This window comes from Mustela erminea, chromosome 7, assembly GCF_009829155.1.
Source record: "Mustela erminea isolate mMusErm1 chromosome 7, mMusErm1.Pri, whole genome shotgun sequence".
NCBI lineage: Eukaryota > Metazoa > Chordata > Mammalia > Carnivora > Mustelidae > Mustela > Mustela erminea.
This window is the reverse complement of record NC_045620.1, coordinates 97,255,104-97,269,620: the sequence shown is the minus strand read 5'-3', so window position 1 is coordinate 97,269,620 and position 14,517 is coordinate 97,255,104. Positions and strand designations below refer to the sequence as shown.

General features: G+C 39.1%; 1 protein-coding gene across 5 annotated transcripts in view; it reads right to left on the bottom strand.

Annotated features, from left to right (window-relative positions):
* CTNNA2 (catenin alpha 2) overlaps positions 1-14,517 on the bottom strand; it is a 1,141,838-nt gene that overhangs the window by 122,190 nt on the left and 1,005,131 nt on the right. For all 5 annotated transcript variants that reach the window (XM_032352609.1, XM_032352608.1, XM_032352606.1 and 2 more), the window contains one exon: positions 13,986-14,186. In XM_032352609.1, the coding sequence (XP_032208500.1) occupies positions 13,986-14,186 (201 nt within the window). The remainder of the gene's footprint in view (positions 1-13,985; positions 14,187-14,517) is intronic.

Genomic DNA, 14,517 nt, shown 5'->3' with positions numbered 1-14,517 from the left:
GTTCAATAATTTTATTAAATAGTTTCATGAGTCATTAAACAAGTTATTAGTGGGCATTCTAGGTTTGATCACTAGGGACCTTTCAGAAACCTGAGCTCAGAACCCTTTCAGAACTGCTTGAGTAGGAGGATCACCACTGAGCAAGGAGAAAGATTCATTATTGTATCCTTGATGAGTTCACGAAGGCCAGCCTAGGATATCTGCATGCATATGAATCCCTCAGTTGTGGAGGGGTAGTCAACCAACACACTCTCATGAGTGTGGTACCTGCAAAAACTTCAGGACCAAGGAAAGAGAAGAGAAAATGGACAAGGACCCTGTGCTCTAGAGAAAGAACCAGTCTAATAAGTGTTAATATAAAATAAAAAGTAAGAATGAGAACATCTGAAAAAAATCTAGGAAGAATAAAATATCAAAAGTGGGATGGAATTGTGGCCAACTCTAGTGGAGGGGTTAGAGAATTACATTATCAGAATAACTGAAGTCAGAAAGTGTTATTTTGTTGAGACTCTAAGGGGGCAATATCAGTTTCCTCTCACAGCAGAAAAGTACTGTTTCATGTGCTTTCTATTCATAAAGCATTCTTTCCCCAAAATGGTTTCTATCAGACACTGCTAAGGGATTTTATTCAAGTGGTCCCCAACTCAATGTTAAGTTAGAGGAGAAGAGAGTATATAGGAGAGTTGATCCAAACCACTGGGGGCCCAAATTTGCCCAAAGGAAAGACTGACTGGCATTTTAAAGGCTCTAGGTCTACCTTGACAGTTCAGCACATTTGTGAAGTGTAATCATTTAGTGAGGAGATCATCAGAGTCCAAAGCTCCAAGTCATACTCAATGTAGAAGGAGGGTCCAATGCAAATGAAGTGGACACTTTTATAGCTTTGGCACCACTCAAAAATAACAAAGGATGAACCAAAGAAGCCAGCCGTCATTTTATACCAGTTCGGTAGTTTTAGTAAAGAATATCATGATCATTAATTAGTTTATTAGAGGACATTCTAAGTTCTCCCCATCCAAATAGGATCTTCCAAAATTCTGAACTTAGAATCTTTTTTTTTTTTTTGTTAGTTGCTTGCTAATCAAATGGATCTGTATGCCCACCTCATGAATAATGGCTATTTCATTTCTATAAGTATTTACAGAAGCATATACCCCCGCTACACATAGATGCTTTCCTACAAGATACAAGAATGGCCAGAATCTTACTGAAGCACTTGGCTAGGATTTCTTGCATCATCTAGACCTTTCACTTCTGACCCTGATTTTGTATCCTCTCACTCATCTGGCTGTGACTTTAGTCACTACTGGCAAGATCACTTCTCTCAGGTTCTGAGATTAATGTCTGAATATCAGAACCCAAGTCAAATGGAATTTTCCCTAGTGAGGTAATTCCTTTTCTCTTCTCTTTGAAATGCACATTGTTATCTTTGAATTATATACTAGCTTCAGCTTGTTTCTTGGTATAGTTCCTCAGATCTGTCCTCTGCTCCAAATCCCTTCTCCCATCACCTTGAGCCAGTCTTGGCTTTCCTTTCCCCACTATTTAGCTCCACTATTCTCCTGCCCTCCTGACCATAAACTGCATAGCTCTATCTTGATTCAGTGAATCTTTTGTGTTTTAGAAGCCACTGCATAAGCAAACAGGTACTCTATGCTAGAAGTTAAATAAGTCCCTATTAAGTCCCATGTTGTGGGATCTGTTCACAGGTCCTCATGTTCTATCCTAATTATGCGGGTCTTCACCCATATTGTCCATCCCATCTTGATGCATTTGCAAATTTATATGTGTGATAGTCAGAGATGGGCCTCAACGATCCCTCTTCTCCCGGTATCTAAACACGAGCTGAGACTAGCGACTCGCTCCTAACCAATAAAATATAGCAAGGGGTATGGGATGTCATTTCTGAGACTGGGTTACAAGAAGATGTTCGTTTCCCTTTTTGTTTGCCTTTTCTTTTTTTCTCACTTGCTCACTCTGATGATAGACAGCTGAGCTATGGAAAAAATCTCTATGGAAAGTAACAGAGAGAGGCTTCTGGTCAACAGTCAGTAAGGAACTGAGGCCCTAAGTCCACAACAGATGAGGAACTGAGGTTTTCCAACAACCATATGAGTGAGTTTAGAGATGGCTCTTTCACCGACTGATCCTTAGGAGGACCGAATCTTTGTGAGAGATCTAGAGGCAATGGTGCACAGCTAAACTGTACCCAGCCTCCTGGCCCATGGAAACTATGAGACAATAAATGATTGTAATGTTAATCCATTAAGGCTTGGGGTGATCTGTTACATAGTAATAGCTAACTATAAAGTGTTATGTAACTATAAAGTGCTATGGCAGAAGTAGAAATATCAGTAAACATAGCAGAAATATTAAAATCTCTGTTCAATTGCAGCAACTATGCTTGGGCTAGGTTTCTGGATATTTACTGGGTCCAAGAAGATGCATGAATGAATCTTGATACTTGATTTTTCACAAGTTAACCAATTTGAACCTCAGTTTACTCAAATTTAAACAGGGATGATAGCTGTTCCTTAGGTTTTATATAAGGTTTAAAAATACACTCAAAAATTTTTGTATACAATTTTATATATAAACATTGGCAGTACTTAGCCATTGGGAATAAAGTGACAAATAAAACAAGTATGATCTTGCCTTCAAGGCACAAAAAAAGTGGAATATATGCAAGATACCATCATACTGGGTATGTAAGATTCATAGTAAACCAAGCTGTTAAAGTTATCATCCTCATACTATGAACCTCTGTATCGACTAATTCACATACCTTCTTCTTTATTTTTAAGTAGGCAAAATCATCTGGTCTCCTCTGGACAGGGGTACAATTACATGATTCATCACCAAAAAGTGGGCTTTGTGAAAACAAAATAAACCGAAAATAATACTCAAATAGTGCTAAAATGTCTAACTGGGAAGTTTGTATAACTTATCTTGAAAACTTAGTTTCCCTGTTTCTATGCCTTCTCTCTCCTTGGCAGGACCACATCATCTTTCTGATGGTTTTACATTTTTAATAGTGAATTTCCTATGAAATTGGTCCTCAGGACAAGATTTGATATACTCAGGCCTAGAATTTTCCACTTTACCTTGATTGCCAAGAAGACCAGTTAAACACTGTATCCATTATGACTTCATCAGATCTACGAGGAAAGGGAATCTTTTAAAAAGTTAGGAGACTTAATAAAAAAGCTCATAACTGGAAAAAAATAAAAACCAACTTCTCTATCTCATTTTTTCCCACAGAAACCTCCAACTTAATCTAATATCCTTGTGGAAGTATTTGCCTTCTATCTCAAATTTATGCCACTATTTTATTTAATTGATTAACTGAATATGAATTTTGAATGAAGTATTCTTCGATGCCTTTTGAAATACGGTAGAGGGAGTAGTAGCAAAAATATTTAAATACTCTTTACATTTAAATCTTACCTTGTCCAGACCAGTGATACTAGCTTTTATCATGCTTTATCTTTTTTTTTTTTTTAAAGATTTTATTTATTTATTTGACAGATAGAGATCACAGAGAAGCAGGCAGAGAGAGAGAGAGGAAGGGAAACAGGCTCCCTGCTGAGTAGAGAGCCCGATGCGGGGCTCGATCCCAGGACCCTGAGACCATGACCTGAGCCGAAAGCAGAGGCTTAACCCACTGAGCCACCCAGGCGCCCCATCATGCTTTATCTTGATAACTCATAAACAAGTTAGAAGATGTTGAGCATTGGAAACTAGGAGCAAAGACAAAAGATGACCAGTTTAATTGGCTCCTTATTCCTTGGTGACTATTTGTCTGCTGTTTCTACTCTCCAGACAGCCATCAGCATCATCCTGGCCAGTCCTAATTTTTCCAATCTATGTGCATTCTTCCCCTCTCCCCGCCCCCCATTCCCGTGTGTATTCCTGGACTTTCTTTCGTCAGACTCCGTCATCTGTTTCCTCTGTGGGAGTTCCTACAGGCTGCCATTTTCATATATTCATGTTTGGAAAATTATCATGTACATTTCAAACATCAAAATCAAATTCAAGTTCCAGAAGGCCATACATAACCCATGAGCTGAATTGTTTGATGAAAGATGAAAAAGGAATGCCGAGGAGAAGAGGGGGGAGAAAAAAATCCTCTGCATTTCATTCATGATAACTACCCTAAGAGAACCAGGGAGCATCCATCTGCTCTTGTCTAGACACAAGTTCCTTTCCCCAGGGAAAGAAAACGCTTGCTTGGAAAGTTCTTATATTTTAAAATAAGCATTTCAAAAATAATCACAAATCATTTATAAGTTAAAAGGGAAGGATGGCACATTTAATTCTGAAACTTAAGAAATGAATAAAGAGTTGAACACGAGGATGCTTAACTGAGCTTACAGTGTTTGTGGAAACCAAACCTGGGAACTACAGCTAAATTTGGCATCAGTGGGACTTAAAGGATTAAGATGTTATAAAATAATTGCTGAGATTCTGACCTTGATCACTAAGCATGTAATTTTTTAAAAGGGTACAACATCAAAATAAGATAACATACAGTGTTAATTATATTTTTCCTTTATGTTAAAAAAAAAAAATTTTGGACCTTGAACTCTAATCAGCCTGGAAGAAATGAAGAGGTAGTCTCAGTTCTCAAGGGGTTAAAATTTAATTCAGAAACAATCACAAATACATTTATCTAGATAGAAATACAGACAGAGAGCAGATAGTGACATTAAGAGAAAAATGGGGAAACAGTTTTCGACACAGGGCGGTGAGTGGTAGGTACTAATAAGTGACACAGGTAAGAGGAGTAATGAGAACACAGAGAGGTGGGACTGGCTGGTGTGGTTAGAGAGAGAGATTCACTGACAAGGAAGAATCCAGCTAGTGCTCAAGAACAGGTAAAATACAGAAAGGCAAATCAGGTGTGGAGATTACTTCAGAGTCACTTTGACAAGAATAAACAGAATTTCAGTTCTTATGTCCTTCTGTTATTTCAGGTCATCTGTTATTTCAGGGGTCCACAAGCAAAGCTTCCTATTTTTCCAAACCAATTGGAATTGGAATTGGGCTATTCCAATGCTATATCATATGTACTCCCAAACAGGTGACTGTCAGCATATTCCTCTTCTGTAGGATTCAGACAACTATTACTGATGGGATAGAGAATCTGGGTGAAGGGAACTTACTGCCTCAGTTGTGCACAGTAAATATATCCTGGCCACCAATTCTTGCGGACACCAACACTAGCACTGCTAGAATAAATACGTAGCCCCCCTGCCCCCCCCACTGCTCCTACCATGGAGGCCCTTAATGCTCTTCAAGTGACAAAGAAGTACCACGCTGTTTGTAGCCTCTAGGATTCTACAACCATAATGTGAATCATACAGAATTAAAATATCCTTCCTTTTGGTTTTACTTTGACAAATAAGCCCTAGCAAAATGCCATTTGTTGCAGTATGTTGCTAACTCTTGGCACATGAATAGGTAATCATTGGCCCTTCTATGGCCACCCTATCCCGTTTCCATTTCCACATTAGAGGTTTATTATCAGCCTACAGTAGTATCTCTTACTCTCTGAAGTTGCACTCACTCCTATGGCTCTTCAGCCCTTCGGGCCAAGAGAGCTGGACATGTCTGATTCTAGCAGAACACGTTACTTATGAACACGCCAATGTGGGGTAGATATTTTCACATTTCTGCTTGGCCAGAGTTTTCTGAGCTAAAATGACTAGTAAACTGGATTAAAACATGACTCAGTAGCAGTCCTAAAATAGTGAAAGGACCAGGAGAGAGATTTACATGTTTATCTCCCCAGAAAACTGTGTTCCCATTTCAAAGGGGAACAAAAGCAGGCAACATTCATTTATAACCCAAAGGATTAGAACAAGTAGGGGGCCTTTCTGGGAGGGAGTTCATTAACATTAAAGAACAAAGGTTTCTCTCCACCTCTCAGGAGGGGAAGGGGGCGGCTGAACACCAATTCTTAGAGGAGCTCCCAGATACATAATTGTGTGGTTCTTCTTGTAGCAAAGGGCCTCTTTGGAGGGCATGGAATTCACCTGCCTTCACCACGTTGCCTTAAAAGGGACAATGAGGCATGAGAAACTGGCATGGTAAGTAGTATGCTTGTTCTCTCAGCCAGAAACTTTGCATTTGCTTTCAGGATAAAGTAAACATAGATATTAAAACACATCAGCCAGATCCCTAAAATATCTAGCGTATGTAGGTTTTGGTCATACAGAAAAGGCATGGAGACAAACTACACATCACCTATGGAAGGACTCCTACATAGAGGAGATTTCCTTCACATTCCTCCTCTACTTCTGACTGCCCACCGCCACGAATACCACAACCACCAAAAAAATAAACTATTTCCTGCATATCCTAATCACTTTGACCTTTCAGAGAGAAATAAGGTAACTTATACCAATAGTCAGGGTTATATTAAAATGCATTTAAAAGATATTATGATGTCTAGGGTGAACAATCTTGGTCATTACAGCTTCTGCTGAAATTCATTATTTTCATAATCTAATTTCAAAGTCCGTCATGGAGAAGCGATTTAGACTGTAATAGCCTTTTCTCTCCACAATATCTAATATTTTGTCTTCCCAAGAAGCTGTCCCTACCACCTCCTTCTGATGTTGATCTTACCTCTTCTGTCTATACCCTCCACAACCCAGCCCCTGGGATACACATGCCCTCCAGATCTGTTCAGTCATAAAACCTAATCCCACTAGCAACAGAGATCAGTCCAAGTAGAGTAAGCATACCCCAAACAGCCAAGCAGATTGCTCTCTTTTGCTATATGCAAAGTGGGAGTAAAGGAAATCTCTTTTTGTCATAGAATCTTGAGCTGAAAGCCAGAGGCTGCTAGTGGACTTATGCTCTACTGAAAGATAATGAAACATAATGTCCTAGCTTTTTAAATTCATTTTATATTCATTCATATATTCATTCTGTTTATGTATATTAAATGCTAATTATGTGGTAACAGTGCTCTAGATTCTCAGTAGTTACAGAAACACCTGTCTCTAGGAACAGACAACCTAGTTGTGGACCACTGAGGCACACACTGAAGTTGACACACTAAACATCAAAAGACTAACACAATTCCCTGTTGTCTTCAATTGAGAATGAGCCATGTCTTAAAGTACAAAATCAATACACAGAGGAGGAGGAAGAAATGGAGAACATCATGGTTTTGATTTATATTTCCCTAATGCCAAGTGATGTTGAGCACTTTTTCACTGTTGGCCATTTGGATGTCTTCTTTGCAGAAATGTCTGTTCATGTCTTCTGCCCATTTCTTGATTGGAGTATCTGTTCTTTGGGTGTTGAGTTTGGTAAGTTGTTTATATATTTTGGATACTCGCCCTTTCTCCAATATGTCATTTGCAAATATCTTCTCCCATTCTGTCAGTGCCTTTTGGTGTTGTTGACAGTTTCCTTTGCTGTGCAAAAGCTTTTAATCCTGATGAAGTCCCAATGATTCATTTTTGCCTTGTTTCCTTTGCCTTTGGAGACGTGTCTTCACTGAAGAAGCTGTTTCAGCTGAGATTACAGAGGTTGCTGCCTGTGTTTTCCTCTAAGATTTTGATGGATTCTTGTCTCACATTTAGGTCTTTCATCCATTTTGAGCTCATTTTTGTGTATAAGGAAATGTCCAGTTTCATTCTTTTGCATGTGGTTATCCAATTATTCCAACACCATTTGTTGAAGAGATGGTCTTTTTTTCCACTGGCTATTCTTTCCTGCTTTGTTGAAGACAGTTGACCATAGAATTGAGGATCCATTTCTGGGTTCTCTATTCTTTTCCATTGATTTATGTTTCTGTTTCTGTGCCAATAGCATACAGTCTTGATGACAGCTTTGTAATAGACCTTTAAGCCCAGAATTGGGATGCCACCAGCTTTGGTTTTCTTTTTCAACATTCCTTCGGCTACTCGGGGTCTTCTCTGGTTCTATACAAATTTTAGGATTATTTGTTCCAGTTCTGTGAAAAAAGTTTATGGTATTTTGATAGGGATTGCATTGAATGTGTAGATTGTTCTAGGGGGTAGCACAGTCATTTTAATAATATTTGTTTTCCCAATCCATGAGCATGGAACATTTTTCCATTTCTTTGTGTCTTCCTCAATTTCTTTCATGAGTACTCTATAGTTTTCGGAGTATAGATCCTTTGCCTCTTTGGTTAGATTTATTCCTAGGTATCTTACGGTTTTGAGTGCAACTGTAAAAAGTAAGGAGGCTTCTTCAAAAGTTGGGAACAGAGCTACCCTATGATCCAGCAATTGCACTGCTGGGTATTTACCCCGAAGATACATACAAAGGAATATTACACAGCCATCATAAAAAGAAATCTTGCCATTTGCAATGATGTGGATGGAACTGGAGGGTATTATGCTAAACAAAATAAGTCAATCAGAGAAAGACAATTATATGATCTCATTGATATTGATATTTAAGAAACAAGGCAGAGGATTATAAGGGAAGAGGGGAAAAATAAAACAAGATGTTAATTTTTTAAAAAAGAAATGGAGAACATCACAGGAAGGACAGTAGAGCCAGCATGGATGTGTTTTGCCTGGAAAATAATAACCATGCCTGTTTGGATAAAGTAGAAAGTTCAAACAGAGGATTCATGGGCAACAACTACCCTTGTTTGGTGCAGTCACCAGAAAGCCAGGAAACAGTGACACATTTATTTAAAAATCAGTGATACTGACCATCCTCAAATGACAAACTGTCAGGCCACATAGGAGAAGCTGTGGCCCCCAGGCATCAACTAGTTTAACATTAAAGTTAGTTGCCAGAAGTCAAAGAATGGAGTTCTTCTGATTCTTCACCTGCATTTGTTCAACTACGTTGTACTGACACAGCTTTACCACCCATTACTATTTCCAATTTTGGTATTTTCTATTTGCTGATCCTCTTTTATTTTCCAGGAAAAATATCCAGAAATGGTGTAAAAAGTTCCTCTCTGTTCTTATGAAAGCTTTACAAAAGCATAGAAGTAAAAATTATACCATCTCTATTTAGTGAAGGAAAGAAACTAAGAAGGCAATATACTATATGACATTCTGTATGACAATACTGTGGAAAGAGTAAAAGATCAGTGGAGCCAGGGGTGAAGGATGGAGGGGGGGGGTGGTTTGAGGGATAAATAGGTGGAGTACAGATGACTTTTAGGGCAATGAAGATATCCATCATTATGTTATCATACAGTGTAATGGTCATTATATGTTAGTCTAAACCCACAGAAAGTATAACGTGAGTGAACAGCATGATAAAGTATGGACATTGGGCCATTATGATGTGTCAGTGCAGCTTTTCTAACTGAAATAAATGTACTAATCTGGTAGGGTATCTGATCATAAGAAAGTCTAAGAATGTATGGAGTCTAGGGGTACATGGGAATTCTCTGTACTATCTCCTCAGTTTTGCCGTGAACATCAAACTGCTGTAAAAAAATAGTTCTAATTTATAAAAAGGGAGAGAAAGGGGGAAAGAAAGAGAAAGAGAGAAAAGAAAAAGAAAAAGAAAACTCTACCATCTGTTTGGACCACATGTTCTCCAAAGTCCTGGAATTTTAATCTCCACATATCGAGTGCCCACTAACATGGAGTCTTCATTTAAAATACTTTTTCCTGTTTCCTCTTTTTTTCACCCCTCTTTATTTGTACCCTCTGAAAAGGGAACTGATGGCAGAATTCAAAGATCTCTCAACCTAACCACATTCACACTGCCACAAACTTGTATCAGATATCCAATTTATAAAAAACGACATTTCAATATAATCCATTCAATGAAGATAAGCTACTCTTTATATACCTAAATATGCTATGACTGAATGTAGTTCCACCCCCCCTCCCAACCTTCTGCAGCAATCTGACCTTGTAAATGAGATCTCTGGAGATGGGTCTGGTCAACCATGCATGTGTTTACTACCAAGTTGTTGGGAATTTGTTAGAATTCAGGTTTTACTGAAGAGCCCATTAAATATGCTATGTAAGTATTTAATGGGTCCAAAGTGGACCACATTTGGGTTTTCATCACCCTCAATAGTTTTATTTAAAAAAAAAAAAAAAGGTAAATTTTTATATAATGTTGCCGTAGGATTTTAGCATACTAATAAGCCACAAAATTATTTTCTCAAATTTAATTCAGCATTCATAAAAACACCAAAAGCACTCTTCAACAAAACACTATCTTCACTGAGAAAGTCAAGTAATTCATGGAAAATCAGCTACAGACTGTTATGTCACTCTTTGGATCCCTTTCAATTTCTAGCCACTCTGAGAAGGCAGCCAGGTGGTAAAATGGGAGTCCTTCTGCAGAGGCCCTCCCTGGCAACATTTCCATGTCTAAACGGGGGCTGGCCTATGTTTGCAAACCCCTTCAGCAGCAAAGTCTGGTCTAGTCAAGACTTGGAATGTTCAGCCCTTTTTTAGATTCTTCTTTGTAATACATATGTAATTCTTCTCTTACCCCACCCCCTTCACTTCTTTTATCCTATGGTCACAGTACATAAGCTCCATTTTGCCTTGTTTGAACTTGTCCCTATTTAGGGATATTTCTCTCCCTCAGAGCAGCTATCCTGAATGGAGGTTATTCTGACCACCCTTCAGGCCTCTGGCAATGTCCAGAGATACTTCTGATGGTCACAACTTGGAATGGGGAATAAAGTATGTCCTCCAAGCATCAAGTGGGTAGAGGCCAGGGGTGCTGGGTATCCTACAAGGCACAGGGCAGCTCCCCACCCTCAAGAAATAATTACCTCAACTAAAAGGTCAGTAGTACAGAGATTAAGAACTTCTGCCTTAAGGTCTGGGATATAACAACACAGACATAAAACTGAGATGGTGACAGGCAGAAGAAAACAGAGTATTTTTTGTCTTCCATATTCTGGACTCCTCTTCCTTTCCTTCGCCCTTCCTTTTGGCACCTTTGCCCTCTGTGCCCACTACCCCTGTGTTCTAGCCCCAAAATAAAATGCACTCTCAGAACGAAGTTTGATAAGCCAATATATATATATATATATATATCAGAAACAAAGCATTATCTGGATATTAAAGATATATATAGCAGTTTTATTTTGAGGACACAGGTCTCCATAGCCCAGCCAGACAGTGACAAGTAGACTAATTCAACAAAACTTCACAACCATAATTGCAGAACTCCTCCTACCATCTCCCTCCAACCCCCAAGTGTCTAGGACAGTCCCAGCAATTCTCATAAGCATGAGTGAGTTAACAGCTCAAGCTTTTGCTTTCATTTCTTTGACAACCTGTGTAGCTACTCATAAGAAGCAATATTGTTTCTATTTAGGAAAGAAAAACCTGAGTAAAGAAGCCAAAGAATGTATATCCATTGTATATTCTAGTTCTGAGCCCACCAACATCTACTTTTCCTTGATACATATTTCTGTATGTTCAACTATAGTTGTGTAGAAACTATTTCCATCTCTTCCACCTGATGACTGCCCTAGTTACCATCAATAGTTCTTGAAAAATATAAAAAGCTTTGTACCACTTCTCTGTTCAATTAAGAACTGTATGTGAACATCAGAATCACAAAGGTATCTTTAGTTAACTCCCCAGAGTATTTAGTCACTGAAAGGAAGGGTTGAAATGAGAGTTTTAAAAGCCCTGACAGTAAACAAATAAGAAAAAAATCTAGATCAACAACAACAATCCTGGATGGATTGCTGTTTCATATTTCACTGATTTTGTTGTTAAGAAGAAAGAAAGAAAGAAAGAAAGAAAGAAGAAAAGAAAGAAAAGAAAAGAAAAGAAAGAAATGAAAATCACCCAGAAAATTTATATTCCAAGAGTCTGAGTGAAAATTATGTAAAAATAGCTCAATCAACTAAGCATGCTGCCCTTGCCTTTAAGCAGATTTTGACCTAATGGGCACCGTACCTTCTGTTCATTAAAGCAGCCCAAAATACAATGCAAAAACAACTCCAGAATGTCTCTTGAACAATGCATGAATTCTTGGTGTGCACAAAGTCACACGTAAATTGGCCACACCCTCTGTGCCTTTCATCTGTTACAATGAATATGCCTCCCAGTCATGAGCCAGCATGCGCTGACTGTCCTGCCTTCATGCCTTCCACCTTCTCTGGTACTCCTTCCCCAGGGTCAGACCCAAGGGATGGCTGCCATGTGGTCAATGCACGGTATAAGCTGAGACTTCCTAACAGAACACTAAGGGGCCAGAAACTGAGAGCCACAGAAATGCAAGGTCTTCTTAAGGGTGAAGAAAGGGATGCCTGGGTGGCTCAGTTATTTAGCGGCTGCCTTTGGCTCAGGTCATGATCCCAGGGTTCTGGGATCAATGAAGAACCCCTCATCAGGCTCCCTGCTTAGCAGGAAGCCTGCTTCTCCCACTCCCCCTGCTTGTGTTCCCTCTCTAGCTATTGTCTCTCTCTCTCTCTCTCTCTCTCTCTCATTATAATAAATATAATGTTCTTTAAAAAAAGGGGGGGTGGTGAAGAAAAAAGGCTTTATGTTGGAGAATAAAATGCCTGTTCTTAATTCTTCCAAATGAGGAAAGAAACTGTAGGGCTTGCTTTGTGCTGCTTTATTGAATGCTAAGGACAAGCCAAGTTGAAAGAAGACAGTGCTAAATTTCCACTAATTAAAATGCAGATATATCTTATTATCATTATTATTATTCCTAATCCGAAATCTGTGATGATTCTCAAGAGCAACAATCCCTGAATGTACTCTTTCTGTTGTGATGATACTCAATTCCCTTTCTGTTTATATTTCAAAGAGAGCATCTGAGGTCCACGTTTATTGCTGGTTTTTTCCTTGCTATTTCAGACTAACAAACATCTACAGGTGTCTTTGTAAATAACCTTTTTCCCTGTAGAAGGAAACCTATTTTAACTAACATGTTGTATCATGTAGAACTTGGAACACTGCTTTATCTGACCTTTCAGAAACACGTTTTTTTGTTGTTTGTTTTTTAAATCCTAATAGTTTCCACAGTCCATCTACAGACCAGGAAAGGCCACAATTGACATTTGAGGAGAGGTCCTTGTGTGCCTACATAGGACTCCGTTCATTACCGTTTCCCATCCCCATCCAAAACAAGCTTAAATTCTCTTTTTTCTAACCCTTTGTGTTCTCTCCTTCCCTGAACTTTCTAACCACTGGTCCCCCTGACAACACATACACACACACATAGTATTAGGGACTTGAGAAAAGGTCTGAAGCCCAGTGACTCTTATCTAGAGCAAAAACTACTAAAAATCGGGCAGTCTTTGACACAACTATTCAAAGGGATGGACTGTTCTGCTAACTCAGTGAAAATAAGCCTTTTTTCTCCATCCCAATGCACCAGAGAGCTATGACCGGCTCCCACGAGGAGTACCCGAGACTACCACAGCTGGAATCCCCTAGTGGACAGCATGCGCTCTAGAACAGAACATCGAAGGCTTTCTTAGAGGAGCAAGGCACATACTCAAACTCTGACCCCTGGCATCTACCACCCCTTCGAGCATTTCATATCCAGATACTATCAAGAGGCTTTATGCTTTCTCCTTCCTCAAGGTCCTGTCTTCTCAAGAAACAGATGGAGAAATGGTTTCAAATTCAAGATTCCCAGTTTCCACCACATCGCCACTGTTTTCTAGACTGGCGACCTCTTTCCGGTCTCTTGAGTCATTTAAACCTCCACTTTCATATCCATAGTCAGAGATAATTAAAAATTTACCTATTTCATAAGACCCTTGTGAGAATCAAGGGAGATCACAGGTGAAAACTATAAAGTAGTATATACATGCAAAGCAATAAAGTTAATAACAACTTTATTTATTTGTATAACTGCTAAAGTTATACAAATTCAAACTAAAAAAAATGAGAGTTCCCCTGTTATGATCAGATGTAGTTCAGAAGCACAGAGGCTTATAAAAGACAATAAAAAAGATTAATTCAAATATGGAAATTAATCATGGCATTGACATTTTGGTTGTATCTAATATCCCTGTTTACCTGTCTCAGAGAGCAATTTTGTAGCTTCCAGAACCTTCTCAGTATATACACCAGCTTCATAGTTCTCCATCTCTGCATTGATAATGTGTATCACTCGAGCTGCCCGGCCCCTGATGGCCCCCGCAGTTCGGTCCAGGGTGTCCACATCCCCTTCCTGGAGGGCTATGACACACTTGTTCACATCCTCCAAGATGTGATTCTCTGCAGAGGAAATACAAACATATTTACATGATTTTATACCATTCACACACTTAATAAGCCACCTAAGAGCAAGTCATCAACTTCCTGACCCATCACCTTGCACATCTCAATACATACCTTATAACACTGCAATGACATTTTAAGAATATACTTTATAATTACAGTAGCAGTTCTCAAACTTGAGCATAAGCCCGAGGCTCCCAACATCATACAGAATGCCAAGGTGTCACTCCTCCTAGAGTTTCTGACTCAGTAGGCCTGGGGTGGGCCCAAGAAATTGCATTTCTACCTAGTGTCCAGGTGATTCTAATGCTGTGGGCTTGGGGACCAT